This window comes from Elephas maximus, chromosome 3 (assembly GCF_024166365.1).
Source record: "Elephas maximus indicus isolate mEleMax1 chromosome 3, mEleMax1 primary haplotype, whole genome shotgun sequence".
Classification (NCBI taxonomy): Eukaryota; Metazoa; Chordata; class Mammalia; order Proboscidea; family Elephantidae; genus Elephas; species Elephas maximus.
The window spans coordinates 25409822-25422782 of NC_064821.1; the positions used below are offsets into that span (position 1 = coordinate 25409822).

Below are 12961 nucleotides of genomic sequence, written 5' to 3' on the forward strand. Positions count from 1 at the left end.
CAAGGAGCACCTGGTGGATTCAAACTGGTGACCTTTTGGTTAGCAGTCATAGCTCTTGACCACTACGCCACCAGGGTTTCCGTGTACTGTCTTACCATTCATCATAGTTACCACTTATCTGTGGTTATAAATTTATTGTCTTAAAATATCCTTGCCATTCTAACATTCTGTACCCCAGAGTAGCTAAAGTGATTGTGTACAGAAACTGGTGAATAGCACAGAAAACAGTGAGGAAAGAGTTCTGAGTAGTACAGGGCTTGGATTTGTTACAACCGAGCAATATAGCTGAAGGTACTGGGGTATTAGGTCCTTAACTGTGAACAGTTATGAATTTGTCGACTTTACCTGTGAGTTTCTTGAATTCAAAACACAAACACAGTGCTGGGTGCTTCTTATTTGTTTCCTTTTAGCAGTTCTCTTTTCTTTTTCCAAAAGCTGTCTCAGGTACATGAAGCCACAGAATCTAACAGGTGTCTCGGAATTCCTCCTCCTGGGCCTCTCTGAGGATCCAGAATGGCAGCCCCTCCTCTTTGGGCTGTTCCTGTCCATGTACCTGATCACTGTGACTGGGAACCTGCTCATCATCCTGGTTGTCACCTCTGACTCCCATCTCCACACCCCCATGTACTTCTTCCTCTCTAACCTGTCCTTAGCTGACATCGGTTTCATTTCCACCACAGTCCCAAAGATGTTAGTGAACATCAAGACTCAGAGCAAATCCATCATGTATGAGGGCTGCCTGACACAGGTGTCCTTTTTTTATCTCTTTGGATGTTTGGACAATGTGCTCCTCACCACAATGGCTTATGACCAGTTCATGGCTATCTGTCATCCCCTGCACTACACAGTCATCATGAACCCCCATCTCTGTGGCTTACTAGTTTTGGTGTCTTTTTTCATCAGTCTTTTGCAGTCCCAACTACAAGTTTCAATGGTGTCACAACTTAACTTCTGCACAGATGTGGAAATCCCTCATTTCTTCTGTGACCCTCCTCAACTCATTAACCTTGCCTGTTCAGACACCTCCATAAATATCATACTACTTTATTGTATTGGTGCCATCTTTGGTGGTGTTCCAATCACAGGGATCCTTTTCTCTTACACTAGAATTGTTTCCTCTATTCTAAGAGTCTCATCTTCAGGTGGGAAGTATAAAGCCTTTTCCACCTGTGGCTCTCACCTGTCAGTCGTTTGTTTATTTTATGGAACAAGCCTTGGAGTGTACCTCAGTTCAGCTGTCTCATCTTCTGCCAAGAAGGGTGCTGTGGCCTCAGTGATGTACACTGTGGTCACACCCATGCTAAACCCCTTCATCTACAGCCTGAGGAACAGGGACATCAAGAGAGCCCTGCAGAGGATCCTCAGCAGAACTACCTAATGTTAATCCTTGTGCCATCTTTTTGAGTGTGTGAGTTGGAAAAGACGGCAAAACCAAACATCTACAACCAGAAATCTTGCCTCTTTGGTTACATGATTTTTGTAGCTCTCATCGGTTCTAATCTTAAGAATTTGTATCTGAAGATTGCTTCCTTTTTCATGTGTTTAATCGGATAGTGGTAGTATTCTGGGGTATGGCAGTCTGCATGACCAAATCCCATTATAGCTATAGAACCTTCTGTAGCTTCTAATATGTCACCCAGGCTTCCTGGTAAAATGCAGAAATCTATTTTTATGTGCTTAAAATCTTCATTCTTTACCGTAATTCATAAGTATTGCCCAGACTACTTTTGGATCTAACAGAACTGTATATGCAAGCTGTGTGTGAGAATGCGTGTCACTGGTCCGAAACCTTGAGTTCATAATGAAATCATCTGGGAGCTTAAAAAATATTGATGCCTTGGTCCCACCACTACAGATTCTGATTTAATTGGACCAGTATGTGGCTTAAGCATAAGATTTTCAAAGCACCACAGGTGGTTTTAATGTGCAGCCAAGGTGAGAACTACTCATTTTTTTGACTTTTCTTTTAAAGACTATTTTGTTGTGGGTCTTTTACTCCTCCTGAGCAGATGCTGGACATCTAAAAGTGATCAGAGCTTGCAAGGGGCAAGATAAGCAAGTACTTACCCTAGCAACAGGAAAGTGATTTTTTCTCAACATTCTTGACGATATTTCTTCTCATATCTTCTCCGTCTGCATCATGTTGTTGTTAGCAGCTCTTGAGTTGCCTCACTGACACATGGTGACCCCATGCACAACGGAAGAAAATGGTGCCCAGTCTTACACCATCCCCGTGTTCGATTGTGGATGAGAACATAGTGACCCATGGGGTTTTCATTAACAGACTTTTGTAAGAAGATTTCCAGGTGTTTCTTACTAGTCTATCTTAGTCTGGAATCTCTGCTGGAAACTGTTCAACATTTTAGCAGCACATCAGTCTCTACCGACAGGTGGTGGTTGCACATGAGGTACATTGGTTGGGAATGAAACCTGGTCTTCCACATGGAAGGGGAGAATTCTACCAATGAAGCACCATTGCCTCTGCCTTGCACACCATGAAGTTGGTCATGTGTGCTTGTTGATAAGCTATTGCTTCCCTTACCAAGATACACTCTTCTGTACTTTGTGATGTTCGGGCAGGAGAGGAGTGAATTTTTAAACCACTGTTTGGATTTCCCATCTGGCTTCATTGTTAGGTCTTCCCATAATGATCAGTAAATGTCACCATACCCTAATGAGCTGGACATTTTCCTTATACCTGTTTCCTTAGACCTTGGTGTAGTAGCTTCTTTCTGCAGTTACGATCTGTGCATTAACACATTGCTCTTTTTTTGCCTTTCAGTCCTTGTATTTTATCAGTTTCCTGTATGAAATGGTTTTCATGGTGCTTTCACTTTTCTTTATTAAATCCCAACTGATAAATTATATTTGAGGAATAAACTATTTATGAAATGCCTAAAATTGGAACATCACAAAGCATGCTCAGGAAAAAAAAGGTGGTTGTAAATGATATGTCTTGGTCAAGGTTGTATGAACAAGGATTAAGGTGGTGGTATCACAAATCCAATTGCCGTGGCTCTATTGGAGCTCCATGATCATTACTTCACCAAATCATTATGAAAAAATCAAATTTTAGTTTTTTTTCCATAGCCTAGGATTACAAAGGGTCATGTCTTCACTAAAGAGGAGCTCTTGCCTTTCACTTGTAACAGCTTCGTTAAGACTTTGCTGTGTTATCATGTTTCATTGCCTTTGGGTTCCTTTTTTGTTACACTACACGGGTATGCTTTTGTCCTTTAGAGATATTGACATAATTTCTGAGGAAGCAATTTGGGGCTCTCTAAATATCTACCCAGTAAATAGCTTAATTTACTCTGCCTTTTACCACTGAGTTAAATCCCCTACAAATTTTCCTGATGAGAAACTTTGATAAAGGAAAATGGACTTCACTGGACAGGGGATGAAGCCAGACCAGCTTGTGGGAAGATACAGCTCTCATTAAAAATCATGAAAGTAGTGTTCTGATTCTCTGGTTATGGTTAACTGCAATGAGACTTTATGTGTCCCATGTATCCAAAACCAGGTTGCACATCCAGTTCTGTAACTAGGGATGGCAAAAAAAATTGATACATTCAAGGTATTTTTTCCTTGTGATGTCTCATGATAGACTCTCCTGAAAGGTAACACTTTTTTTTCCTCTTTAAACTCCAAGGCCTAAAATGAGTCCTACTAGTTGATTAATGGTATGAATGGGGAAAAGACTGGAAGGAAATATATCAGAGTTTCCTAATGGCTATCAGAAAGTGGTATACTTATCTTTGATACGGAAGACGAACTGCAGGTAATAGAAAGGGTGTGGGATTTGATGACACACTTCCAACCGGTTCTTGGCTTATAAACTGGACACCTTTGGCAACTCAGTGCACTTCATTGAGCCTCAGTGTCCTCATCATCAAATTGAGATTAATAGTGCTAATCTTTCAAGGTCATTGGAATGACTAAATATAATGTTGTCAAAAATAATGTTGTCAAGGTTGGATCAAGTGGCAATTTCCCATCATGTGGTAGCCCTTAATATCACTTTAAAGAAGTTCATTTTCAGTGTGCATTCCAAGAATTCAGAAAGACCTTCATATTACAAACAGTGATTTCAGACATGATGGAGAACATCTTTCTGTTTAACTTCTTCCTCTCTATAGTTGTGTTAACAAAAGCACTCATTTGAGATAGTGATTAAGAGGACATAATCAAAAGTACTGATTAGAACAGTGTTTAGTACATATAATAGATCAATAAGTGAACACTAATATAGTCACCATATAAATAGGCCAATAAAATATTTCAACTAATGGATTTTGAAGGGAAAATATTTGATTTTTAACATTAGCTCCTCTAACTCTATTAGCTTTGTGGACTGGGACTTGTTATTGTTATTAAAGTCTCATGGTGTTGTATTCTTCATTTTTAATGATACTTAGCTTAAAGCTCTGTAAGGATTAATCAGATAATGTATATTCATGGTTAGTAAATATAGATATCATTCAGGTGCCATCTACTGTACTGTCATTCACATAGACTGTTTCAACTCTAAGTATGGATTATTCTGGGTACCTGACAGGACATTATAATTTTTGTTTACACCATAAAACCTGGAACAGTTCAAGGGCAGAGACTGGATATCATTTATCTACATACTCAAAGTATAGCACAATGAGGCCAGAGATTAGTCCCATCTCTACTTTGTGTTACATTTAATGAAATATTCACTATCTTATAAGAAAATGTGAAGATATTTTGAAAATACATCCAGTATTTTCATTCCTCCTTGGAGCACTGTACCTTCCATAGAGATCTTTAAGAACCCCTGAAGGAAGAAATGTGTAGTTCCTTTTTTTTTATTATCATGAGTGTTTGATGGGCTCTATTATTTCATTTAATTGTGTGTGGAAGTGTAAGAATCATTGAATAAAAGGGTAGGTTTTGATACATTTTATAAATAAAAGAGGGATAAAAAATTGAGGGTAGACTTTCCTCAAATGTGCATTTAAACAGGATGCAGGAAGATGATAGTCTTTCTGTGTTTTTCAAGGATAGTCACCATGTGAGAGGGAACCCTGGTTGCATAGTGCTTAAGAGCTACGGTTGCTAACCAAAAAGGTCAGCAGTTAGAATCCACCAGGCACTCTTTGGAAACTCTACGGGGCAGTTCTACCATGTGAGAGGAAACTGGGAAAAACACAAAGCAAATCTCACTTTTTACCCCAAGAACACAACTCTCTTTGGTTTTCATACTCCTGCCCTGTACACTCATCTTTGGAAGTGGCTTCAGAATGTGATACCTTCTTCGCTGTTGTTAGCTGCCTTTGAGTTGGCTCCAATTTGCAGCAACTTTATGTATAACAGGACAAATTGTTGCCTGGTCCTGCACTGTCCTTACAATCTTTGGTGTGTTTGGTATGTTTGGAGCCCAATGTTGCAGCCACCATATCAGTCCATCTCATGGAAGTTTTCTCTCACTTTCTGTAATACACTCTACCCACTATGAAATGACTTTTGTTTAATATTACATTTTTGCTACTGTCCAAGCATTTAAAAGATCTAGATACCCAGCATCTCTTTCTCCTATACACTGGCCATTGGTCATTTGGTATCCAAAAATAACTCTCTACTGTGTATCTACACACAGGTAATTAACATCCATTTCTACATATCCAATTGATAATATATGTCCAAGTTTTCCTCATATCAGTTACTGACATACCAATCTCTATTTCCTCAGCAAAGAGATCTCTGAGCCAGAAAGGTCACAATGGTAGGATGTAAAAGGTGCAACGGATCATTCATTATTCTCATAAACTCCACTTTATCTAATAGGAAAAACAATAGCAACAACAAAACAAACAAACACTAAATAAGACAAAAGGACTTTTTATTACAGACTTCAAGAGTTCTGAACACAAAGAATCTAAAGAAAATTTTATTCTGAAGTGAAGTGAGCCCTTTTTGTTTTTGCTGTTTTTGTTGCCATCTAGTCAGCTCCGATCGTAGTGTACTTATGCATAAGAGATTGAAACATTGCCTGGTCCTGCACCATCTTCATCATCATTGGTAAGTTTGAGTCCTTTATTTTGGTTGTTGTCTCAAACTTCCTAAAACCAAAAAAAAAAAAAAAAAATCCCTTTGCCATTGATTCCAACTAGAGTAAAAGTGCCCCATAGGGTTTTCCAGGAGCAGCTGGTGGATTTAAACTGCCAGCATTTTTAGTTATCAGCCAAGCTCTTAACCACTCAGAACCAGAGCTCCTTGTCTGTCTTAATCAGGAAGCTCTGCTGAAACCTGTGCACCATGTGTTACCCTACTAATATTTCAAATACTGTTGGGATATCTCCCAACATCATATAAACATGCAAGCCACCACAGTATGATAAACTGACAAATGGGTGGTGGGAGCCCTTTCCAGATAAATAGATATCAGAAGCCACTGGGAATATTTTTTGAATTGGGGCAAAAAATGGGTCCAATTTGGCATGATGCTTATGGAAGTTTTCTGCTGGCGCGATGGAAACCAGGAGCCTTCTTCTACTGCATGTCAAGGAACAGCATGGCAGAAGTATCCAAGGCAGAGATAGATGTGCCCATCTTCCAGTTTTTCCCTAGCCGAATTTTGTTGAGAAGATGACATATGATGGGCTAAAAAGATGGGGTGTGACTACTCTAGGCTTAGAGCCTAACATCCTTATAAAGGGCAAGACCTGTGTGGTGGGCTTTGTTAGGTGCCCTCAGGTCGATTCTGACTCATAGTGACTCTATGCACAGCAGAATGAAACACTGCCCAGTCCTGAGCTATCCCCACAATCGTTGTTATGCTTGAGCTCATTGTTGCAGCCTCTGTGTCAATCCACCTCGTTGAGGGTCTTCCTTTTTTCTGCTGACCTTGAACTCTGCCAAGCACGATGTCCTTTTCCAGGGACTGATCCCTCCTGACAACATGTCCAAAGTATGTAACACATAGTCTCGCCATCCTTGCTTCTAAGGAGCGTTCCAGTTGTGCTTCTTCCAAGACAGATTTGTTCATTCTTTTGGCAGTCCATGTATATTCAATATTCTTTGCCAACACTACAATTCAAAGATGTCAATTCTTCTTCAGTCTTCCTTATTCATTGTCCAGCTTTCACATGCGTACGATGTGACTGAAAATACCACGGCTTGGGTCAGGCGCACCTTGGTCTTCAAGGTGACGTATTTGCTCTTCAACACTTTAAAGAAGTCCTTTGCAGCACATTTACCCAGCGCAATGCATCTTTTGATTTCTTGACTGCTGCTTCCATGGCTGTTGATTGTGGATACAAGTGAAATGAAATACTTGATAACTTCAATCTTTTCTCTGTTTATTATGATGTTGCTCATTTGTCCAGTTGTGAGGATTTTTGTTTTCTTTATGTTGAGGTGCAAACCATACTGAAGGCTGTGCTCTCTGATATTCATTAGTAAGTGCTTCAAGTCCTCTTTACTTTCAGCAAGCAAGGTTGTGTCATCTGCATAATGCAGGTTGTTAAGGAGTCTTCCTCCAATCCTAATGCCCCATTCTTCTTCATATAGTTCAGCTTCTTGGATTATTTGTTCAGCATACAGATTGAATAGGTATGGTGAAAGAATACAATCCTGATGCACACCTTTCCTGACTTTAAACCAATCAGTATCCCCTTGTTCTGTCTGGACAACTGCCTCCTGATCTATGTAAAGGTTTCTCATGAGCATAGTTGTGTTCTGGAATTCCCATTCTTCTCAATGTTATTCATAATTTGTTATTATCCGCACAGTTGAATGCCTTTGCATAGTCAATAAAACACAGATAAATATCCTTCTGGTATTCTCTGCTTTCAGCCAGGATCCATCTGACATCAGCAATGATATCCCTGGTTCCATGTCCTCTTCTGAAACCGGCCTGAATTTCTGGCAGTTCCCTGTCGATATACTGCTGCAGCCATTTTTGAGTGATCTTCAGCAAAATTTTGCTTGTGTGTGATATTAATGATATTGTTCTATAATTTCCACATTTGGTTGGATCACTTTTCTTGGGAATAGACATAAATATGGTTTGGTGGGCAGTACCTGCAATTTTCACAGTGATCCATGCTTGCTGTTGTTTAATCCATGGAATAATACCCTCCCCACAGTATGGTCCAGACCTGTGGCACACTTAAAAGAATAGTGCAAAAGGACTCTGGCTTTCATATGGCTTTCATCTTCCTAGAATTCTATTAATTGCTTGCTGATATGCTTGGTTGAAAGCCAATTGCCATGTTGAGAACTGCCCCCTGAAGAGGTCCATGTGTCCAGGAATTTAGGAAGACTTCTGGTCAATAGCATGTGATGAACTGAATCCTGCTATAGCCATGTGAATTACCTTGGAAGTAGATCTTCTCCCAGTCAAGCCTTGAGATGACTGAAGTCCCCTGGGGAACACCTTGATTGTAAACTAGTAAAATCCTGAAGATTTCAAAGCATGAAGTAACCAAACAAGTATGCAAAAAACTTGTTTTCTAATATAACAACATATATCAAATAAAGAGAAAAATTAAAACTAGTACTGTCATTGAAATTTACAAAAAAAAAAAAAAACTTCAATGCACAAAATCCCAAACCATAAGAAAAGGCTGTAAAAAGGAAGGTAGAATATTCTCCTTAGAGACACAAATTTTAAAAGAGATATGGAAATAGTATCAGATTCTTGGTATAGAAATTGTAATTCTCTCTAAATTTCCTGATCAATTCATTGCATTTGCTGATATCAAAGCATTGATTCTTTCAACTAAAAAAAAGTGCCTGAATTTCATATTACAATCCCTGCAATTTTCAAGTCTGAGGTGAGAATGCCCATGTTTTTCCTCCTGAGATTAGGAATGCCAGACCGCTCTAGGACATTCATTTTTCTCCTCCCTCATCTGTTAATTTAACAAGCCTTAGAGATTAGGATAACATAGATCAATTAGGCTAATTATGAGCTTCGTGAGTTGCACGCTCAAAGCCATGCTATCACAAATTATTAGCCTGTGTCTCCAGCCCTTCAGAGTCGCTGTCCCAGTCCAGCAGACTACATATGTGTGTCTCTTCCTGCCATTGTCATTGTTCACCTCAGGAAGCCCATGCCTGAGTCTGTCTTCCTGTCATTCCTGATGAACGAGCCTCAGCCTTCATCTCTAACCAGGCAGGAGGGGAGCAGTGGATCCACACTCTTTCACTATGACCCATCAGAGACACCATGCAACCCAGTGAGTGCTGAGGGAGACAGGAATGCAGGAGGGACTGTCAAGTGCATTTTTCCCTCATCATCAGAACCAACAACACAGTTGGGATAGCAAGAAGTGGAACCAAAATGGAAAATTTCAACTAAAACGTTTATGAAGTTATGTCTTTTGTACTCATGAGGATCTGAGGACTCACCTTCAGAGTTCTGCTGTGCTGCACCACTATTTCTAGCTTCTGTAGAACATTGCTTCCACCAGAACAGGAAATTAATCCCTCTAAACAGTCAGTGGTTAAGGGCTCGGCGGCTAACTGCAAGGCTGGTGGTTTGAATCCACCAGTGGCTCCTTGGAAACTCTTTGGGACAGTTTACTCTGTTCTATAGGGTCGCTATGAGTTGGAATCGACACATCTGCAATTTTTTTTGTTTTGTTTTGTGTCAAAAAGTCCTCTAAGCACTTCTAAATTATCTGAAATTGAGGATGATGATGATGAGAACAGTAAGTATAACATTGCCAAACAGTATTGAGGGTTCCCTGGTGCCAGGCTCTGAGTTACGTGTTTTATAGCTTTTTAAATTTCATCTGCAAAATTTTCCCCCAAGATACAAGTGCATAGATTATTATCATTTTATAGGTGAGATATGGAGCACAGTTATTTTACATATTTTAGTCAAGTTTGGTGTAGAATGGAGTGAATCCAGGTTTGAATCTGGGCAGTGAGACTCCATTCACAGGGCACCTAGTCAATATTCTAACCTGTTAACACAACCTGCTATTTCTCTACGTGAGTCCTTTAGGTGGGGTGATTGCAGGGAAATGACAGAGTCTCATTCATTTCTGCTTCCTTAGAGCCTACAAAAACCCCCAATAGGATGGATTGACACAGTGGCTGCAACACTGGGCACAACCATAGCAATAATTGTGAGGATGGCACAGGACTGGGCAGTGTTTTGTTCATTTGTATGTAAGGTCACTACGAGTTGGGACCGACTCAATGGCATCTAACAACAAGGCATACACACACTTGGCAAAGTGTAGGTAAAGAAACAAGAAATTTTTGTTAAATATTTTTACTTTTTTAGTTCACAGGAGCAAAGTGTTGTCAATCTGTTGCCCACATAGTGGGTGCTTTCCTGCCTCTGCTTTCCTTCCTTCCAGGGGTGTCCAGTAGGACTAGAGAGATGAATGAGACTCCGCAGTCTAGAGAGTCAGGATGGATTCTCACCCACCCAGGATTTGGCCCAAATGTTGAGGCTGATGAGCTCACGCACACTAAGAGTGGATGAAAAGGCTTACTACTAAAAAAGAAGACTGTCTAGGGAGACCTTGGCAGGCTCCGAAAATGGTTTCAGTTGTGGCTTAAGAGAGCAAAGAAAGTTCCTGGCAAGGAATTTTTTTGTGTGTGTGTGTGTGATTAGGAGTTGGATCTGGTCTGAGGGTTCTAGCACTTCAGCAGGGGCTTGCCCCATTTGAACCTATTGCCAGTGCCAAGAGAGGCAGCACCTGGGCTGTCTTATCAGCTTGCTCAGATTTGGGCAGAAGGCAGGGAGGGTTAGGCTTAAGAGCTGTCAGTAGTCGAACATCCAAACAAATGAAGGCAGACTTTTTATTGCATAGTTCTTATACGGTGTTTATAAATAATTCAAAGGATTTTTTTGGGGGGGGGGAATGCTTAATACATTTTCCACGTCAATAAAAAAAATTAAATACAGTGTATTTTGAAAGCTTAAAGAAGGTCAAAGGAATTTATTGCATTGAATTTTGATGAAATACATTTTAGAACATTTTAGTGTCCATTAATTAAAAAACAAAACAAAACAAAAAAACCCAAATAAGTTGCTATAGAGTCTGACTCATAGTGACCCTATAGGACAAAGTAGAACTGCCCCATAAGTTTCCAAGGAGCCCCTGGTGGATTTGAACTGCCGACATTTTTTGGTTAGCAGTGGTAGCTCTTAACCACTACACCTCCAGTATTTCCATCCTTTAATTAAAAAAACTAAAAAATTTCCTTTAATTAGACTGATTTTATTCTTAAATGGAAAAAGATATTTCTTATTCCATATGCTTCCTCCGTTAAGACGGGATGATATTTTCCTGCCTGTGTGGATTTGGTGTCTCTAGATGTTCCTGCTTCTCTAACATTCATCAGTTGAGTATCTCTAAAGTGGGTATGGATACAAAAGGATGAATAGCAGGGAAACCAACGAGAAAGAGTTCTAGGAAGAATGGGTTTGCCACAACTGAGAAATGTTACTGAATGTGCTGTATGGTCCTTAAGTGTCAATCCTTTACTTATGAATTACCTGAATTAAAATAGAAACACAGAGCCAGGTGCCCTTTTACTTGTTTCCTTTTACCAATCCTTTTCCTTTCCCAAAAGGTGTCTCTGCTACATGGGACCACAGAATCTTACAGGTGTCTCTGAATTTCTCCTGCTGGGCCTCTCAGAGGATCCGGAACTGCAGCCCCTCCTCTTTGGAATGTTCCTGTCCATGTACCTGGTCACAATGGCTGGGAACCTACTTATTATCCTGACCGTGATCTCCGACCCCCACCTCCACACCCCCATGTACTTCTTCCTCTCCAATCTGTCCTTAGCTGACATTGGCTGTACCTCCACCACAGTCGCAAAGGTGCTTGTGAATACTTACACACACCAAAGAGACATCTCTTATGTAGGCTGCCTGATTCAGTTTTCTTTTTTATATCTTTTTGCATGTCTGGACAGTCTACTTCTGATGGTGATGGCCTATGACTGGTTTGTGGCCATCTGTCATCCCCTGTACTACCTAGTCATCATGAATTCCCATCTATGTGGCTTGCTGGTCCTGGTGTCAATTTTTATCAGCTTTTTTCTCTCCCAGCTACACTGCATTACGGTCCCTCAACTTACCTTCTGCATAGATGTGGAAATCCCTAGTTTCTTCTGTGACCCTTCTCAACTTTTCAACCTTGCATGTTCTAATGCCTCCACCAACACTATATTAATGTATTTGGTTGGTGCCATCTTTGGTTGTGTTCCAATCTCAGGGATCCTTTTCTCTTACATTCGAATTTTTTCCTCCATTCTGAGAATCCCATCATCGAGTGGTAAGGCAAAAGCTTTTGTCACTTGTGGGTTTCACCTGTCAGTCGTTTGTTTATTTTATGGAACAGGTATTGGAGTATACCTGAGCTCAGCTGTCTCACCTTCTCTCAGGAAGGGTGCAGTGGCCTCAGTGATGTTCACTGTTGTCACCCCCATGCTGAACCCCTTCATCTACAGCCCGAGGAATACAGCCATTAAGAGAGCCCTGCAGAGACTCCTCAGGAGAATATTTTAAAGACCTGTGGCTTTTTTTATTTGTGTGTATGTTAGTTTTGGTGGGAAAACCAAAGACATAGTGCTGCAATACATACTCTTTTGGTCACATAATTTGTGTAGCTCCCATGGATTTCATTCCTCTTGATGTTTCTTATCAGAATATTATATTGTTTATTTGGCACGTTTTCGGGGAACTGAGTAATGTTTTGCAATGTGTCATACATCATAATACCTGCCCAACTGACTCCTATAACATCTGTAGAGCTTTCCATATTTACCATCTATGCCTGGGAAAGGGACAAGTCTCTTCAAATAAATACAATCCTCCATCCTTTCCACTGTTCACGACTATGTCTATACTTTTATATCTATCTTATTTATTTGTACAATTCAGGTGTGATGATGTTTGTTACTGGCCCTCAATCATGGCTCATACTGGAATCATCTTGTGAACATTAAAAATGCT

The 12961-nt window shown here is 40.2% G+C and overlaps 2 protein-coding genes across 2 annotated transcripts; both read left to right on the plus strand.

Annotated features, from left to right (window-relative positions):
- Positions 1-399: 399 nt before the first annotated feature.
- On the plus strand, positions 400-1378 carry LOC126072105 (olfactory receptor 18-like). Its single transcript, XM_049876770.1, has one exon. The coding sequence runs from the start codon at positions 449-451 to the stop codon at positions 1376-1378; it is 930 nt and encodes a 309-aa protein (XP_049732727.1). The 5' UTR covers positions 400-448.
- Positions 1379-11584: 10206 nt separating this feature from the next.
- Positions 11585-12514, plus strand: LOC126071142 (olfactory receptor 18-like). Its single transcript, XM_049875406.1, has one exon. The coding sequence runs from the start codon at positions 11585-11587 to the stop codon at positions 12512-12514; it is 930 nt and encodes a 309-aa protein (XP_049731363.1).
- The last annotated feature ends 447 nt before the right edge of the window (positions 12515-12961 follow it).

Coding starts and splice junctions, on each gene's coding strand:
- LOC126072105 (XM_049876770.1), top strand. CDS start 449: ATGAAGCCACAGAATCTAACAGGTGTCTCGGAATTCCTCCTCCTGGGC.
- LOC126071142 (XM_049875406.1), top strand. CDS start 11,585: ATGGGACCACAGAATCTTACAGGTGTCTCTGAATTTCTCCTGCTGGGC.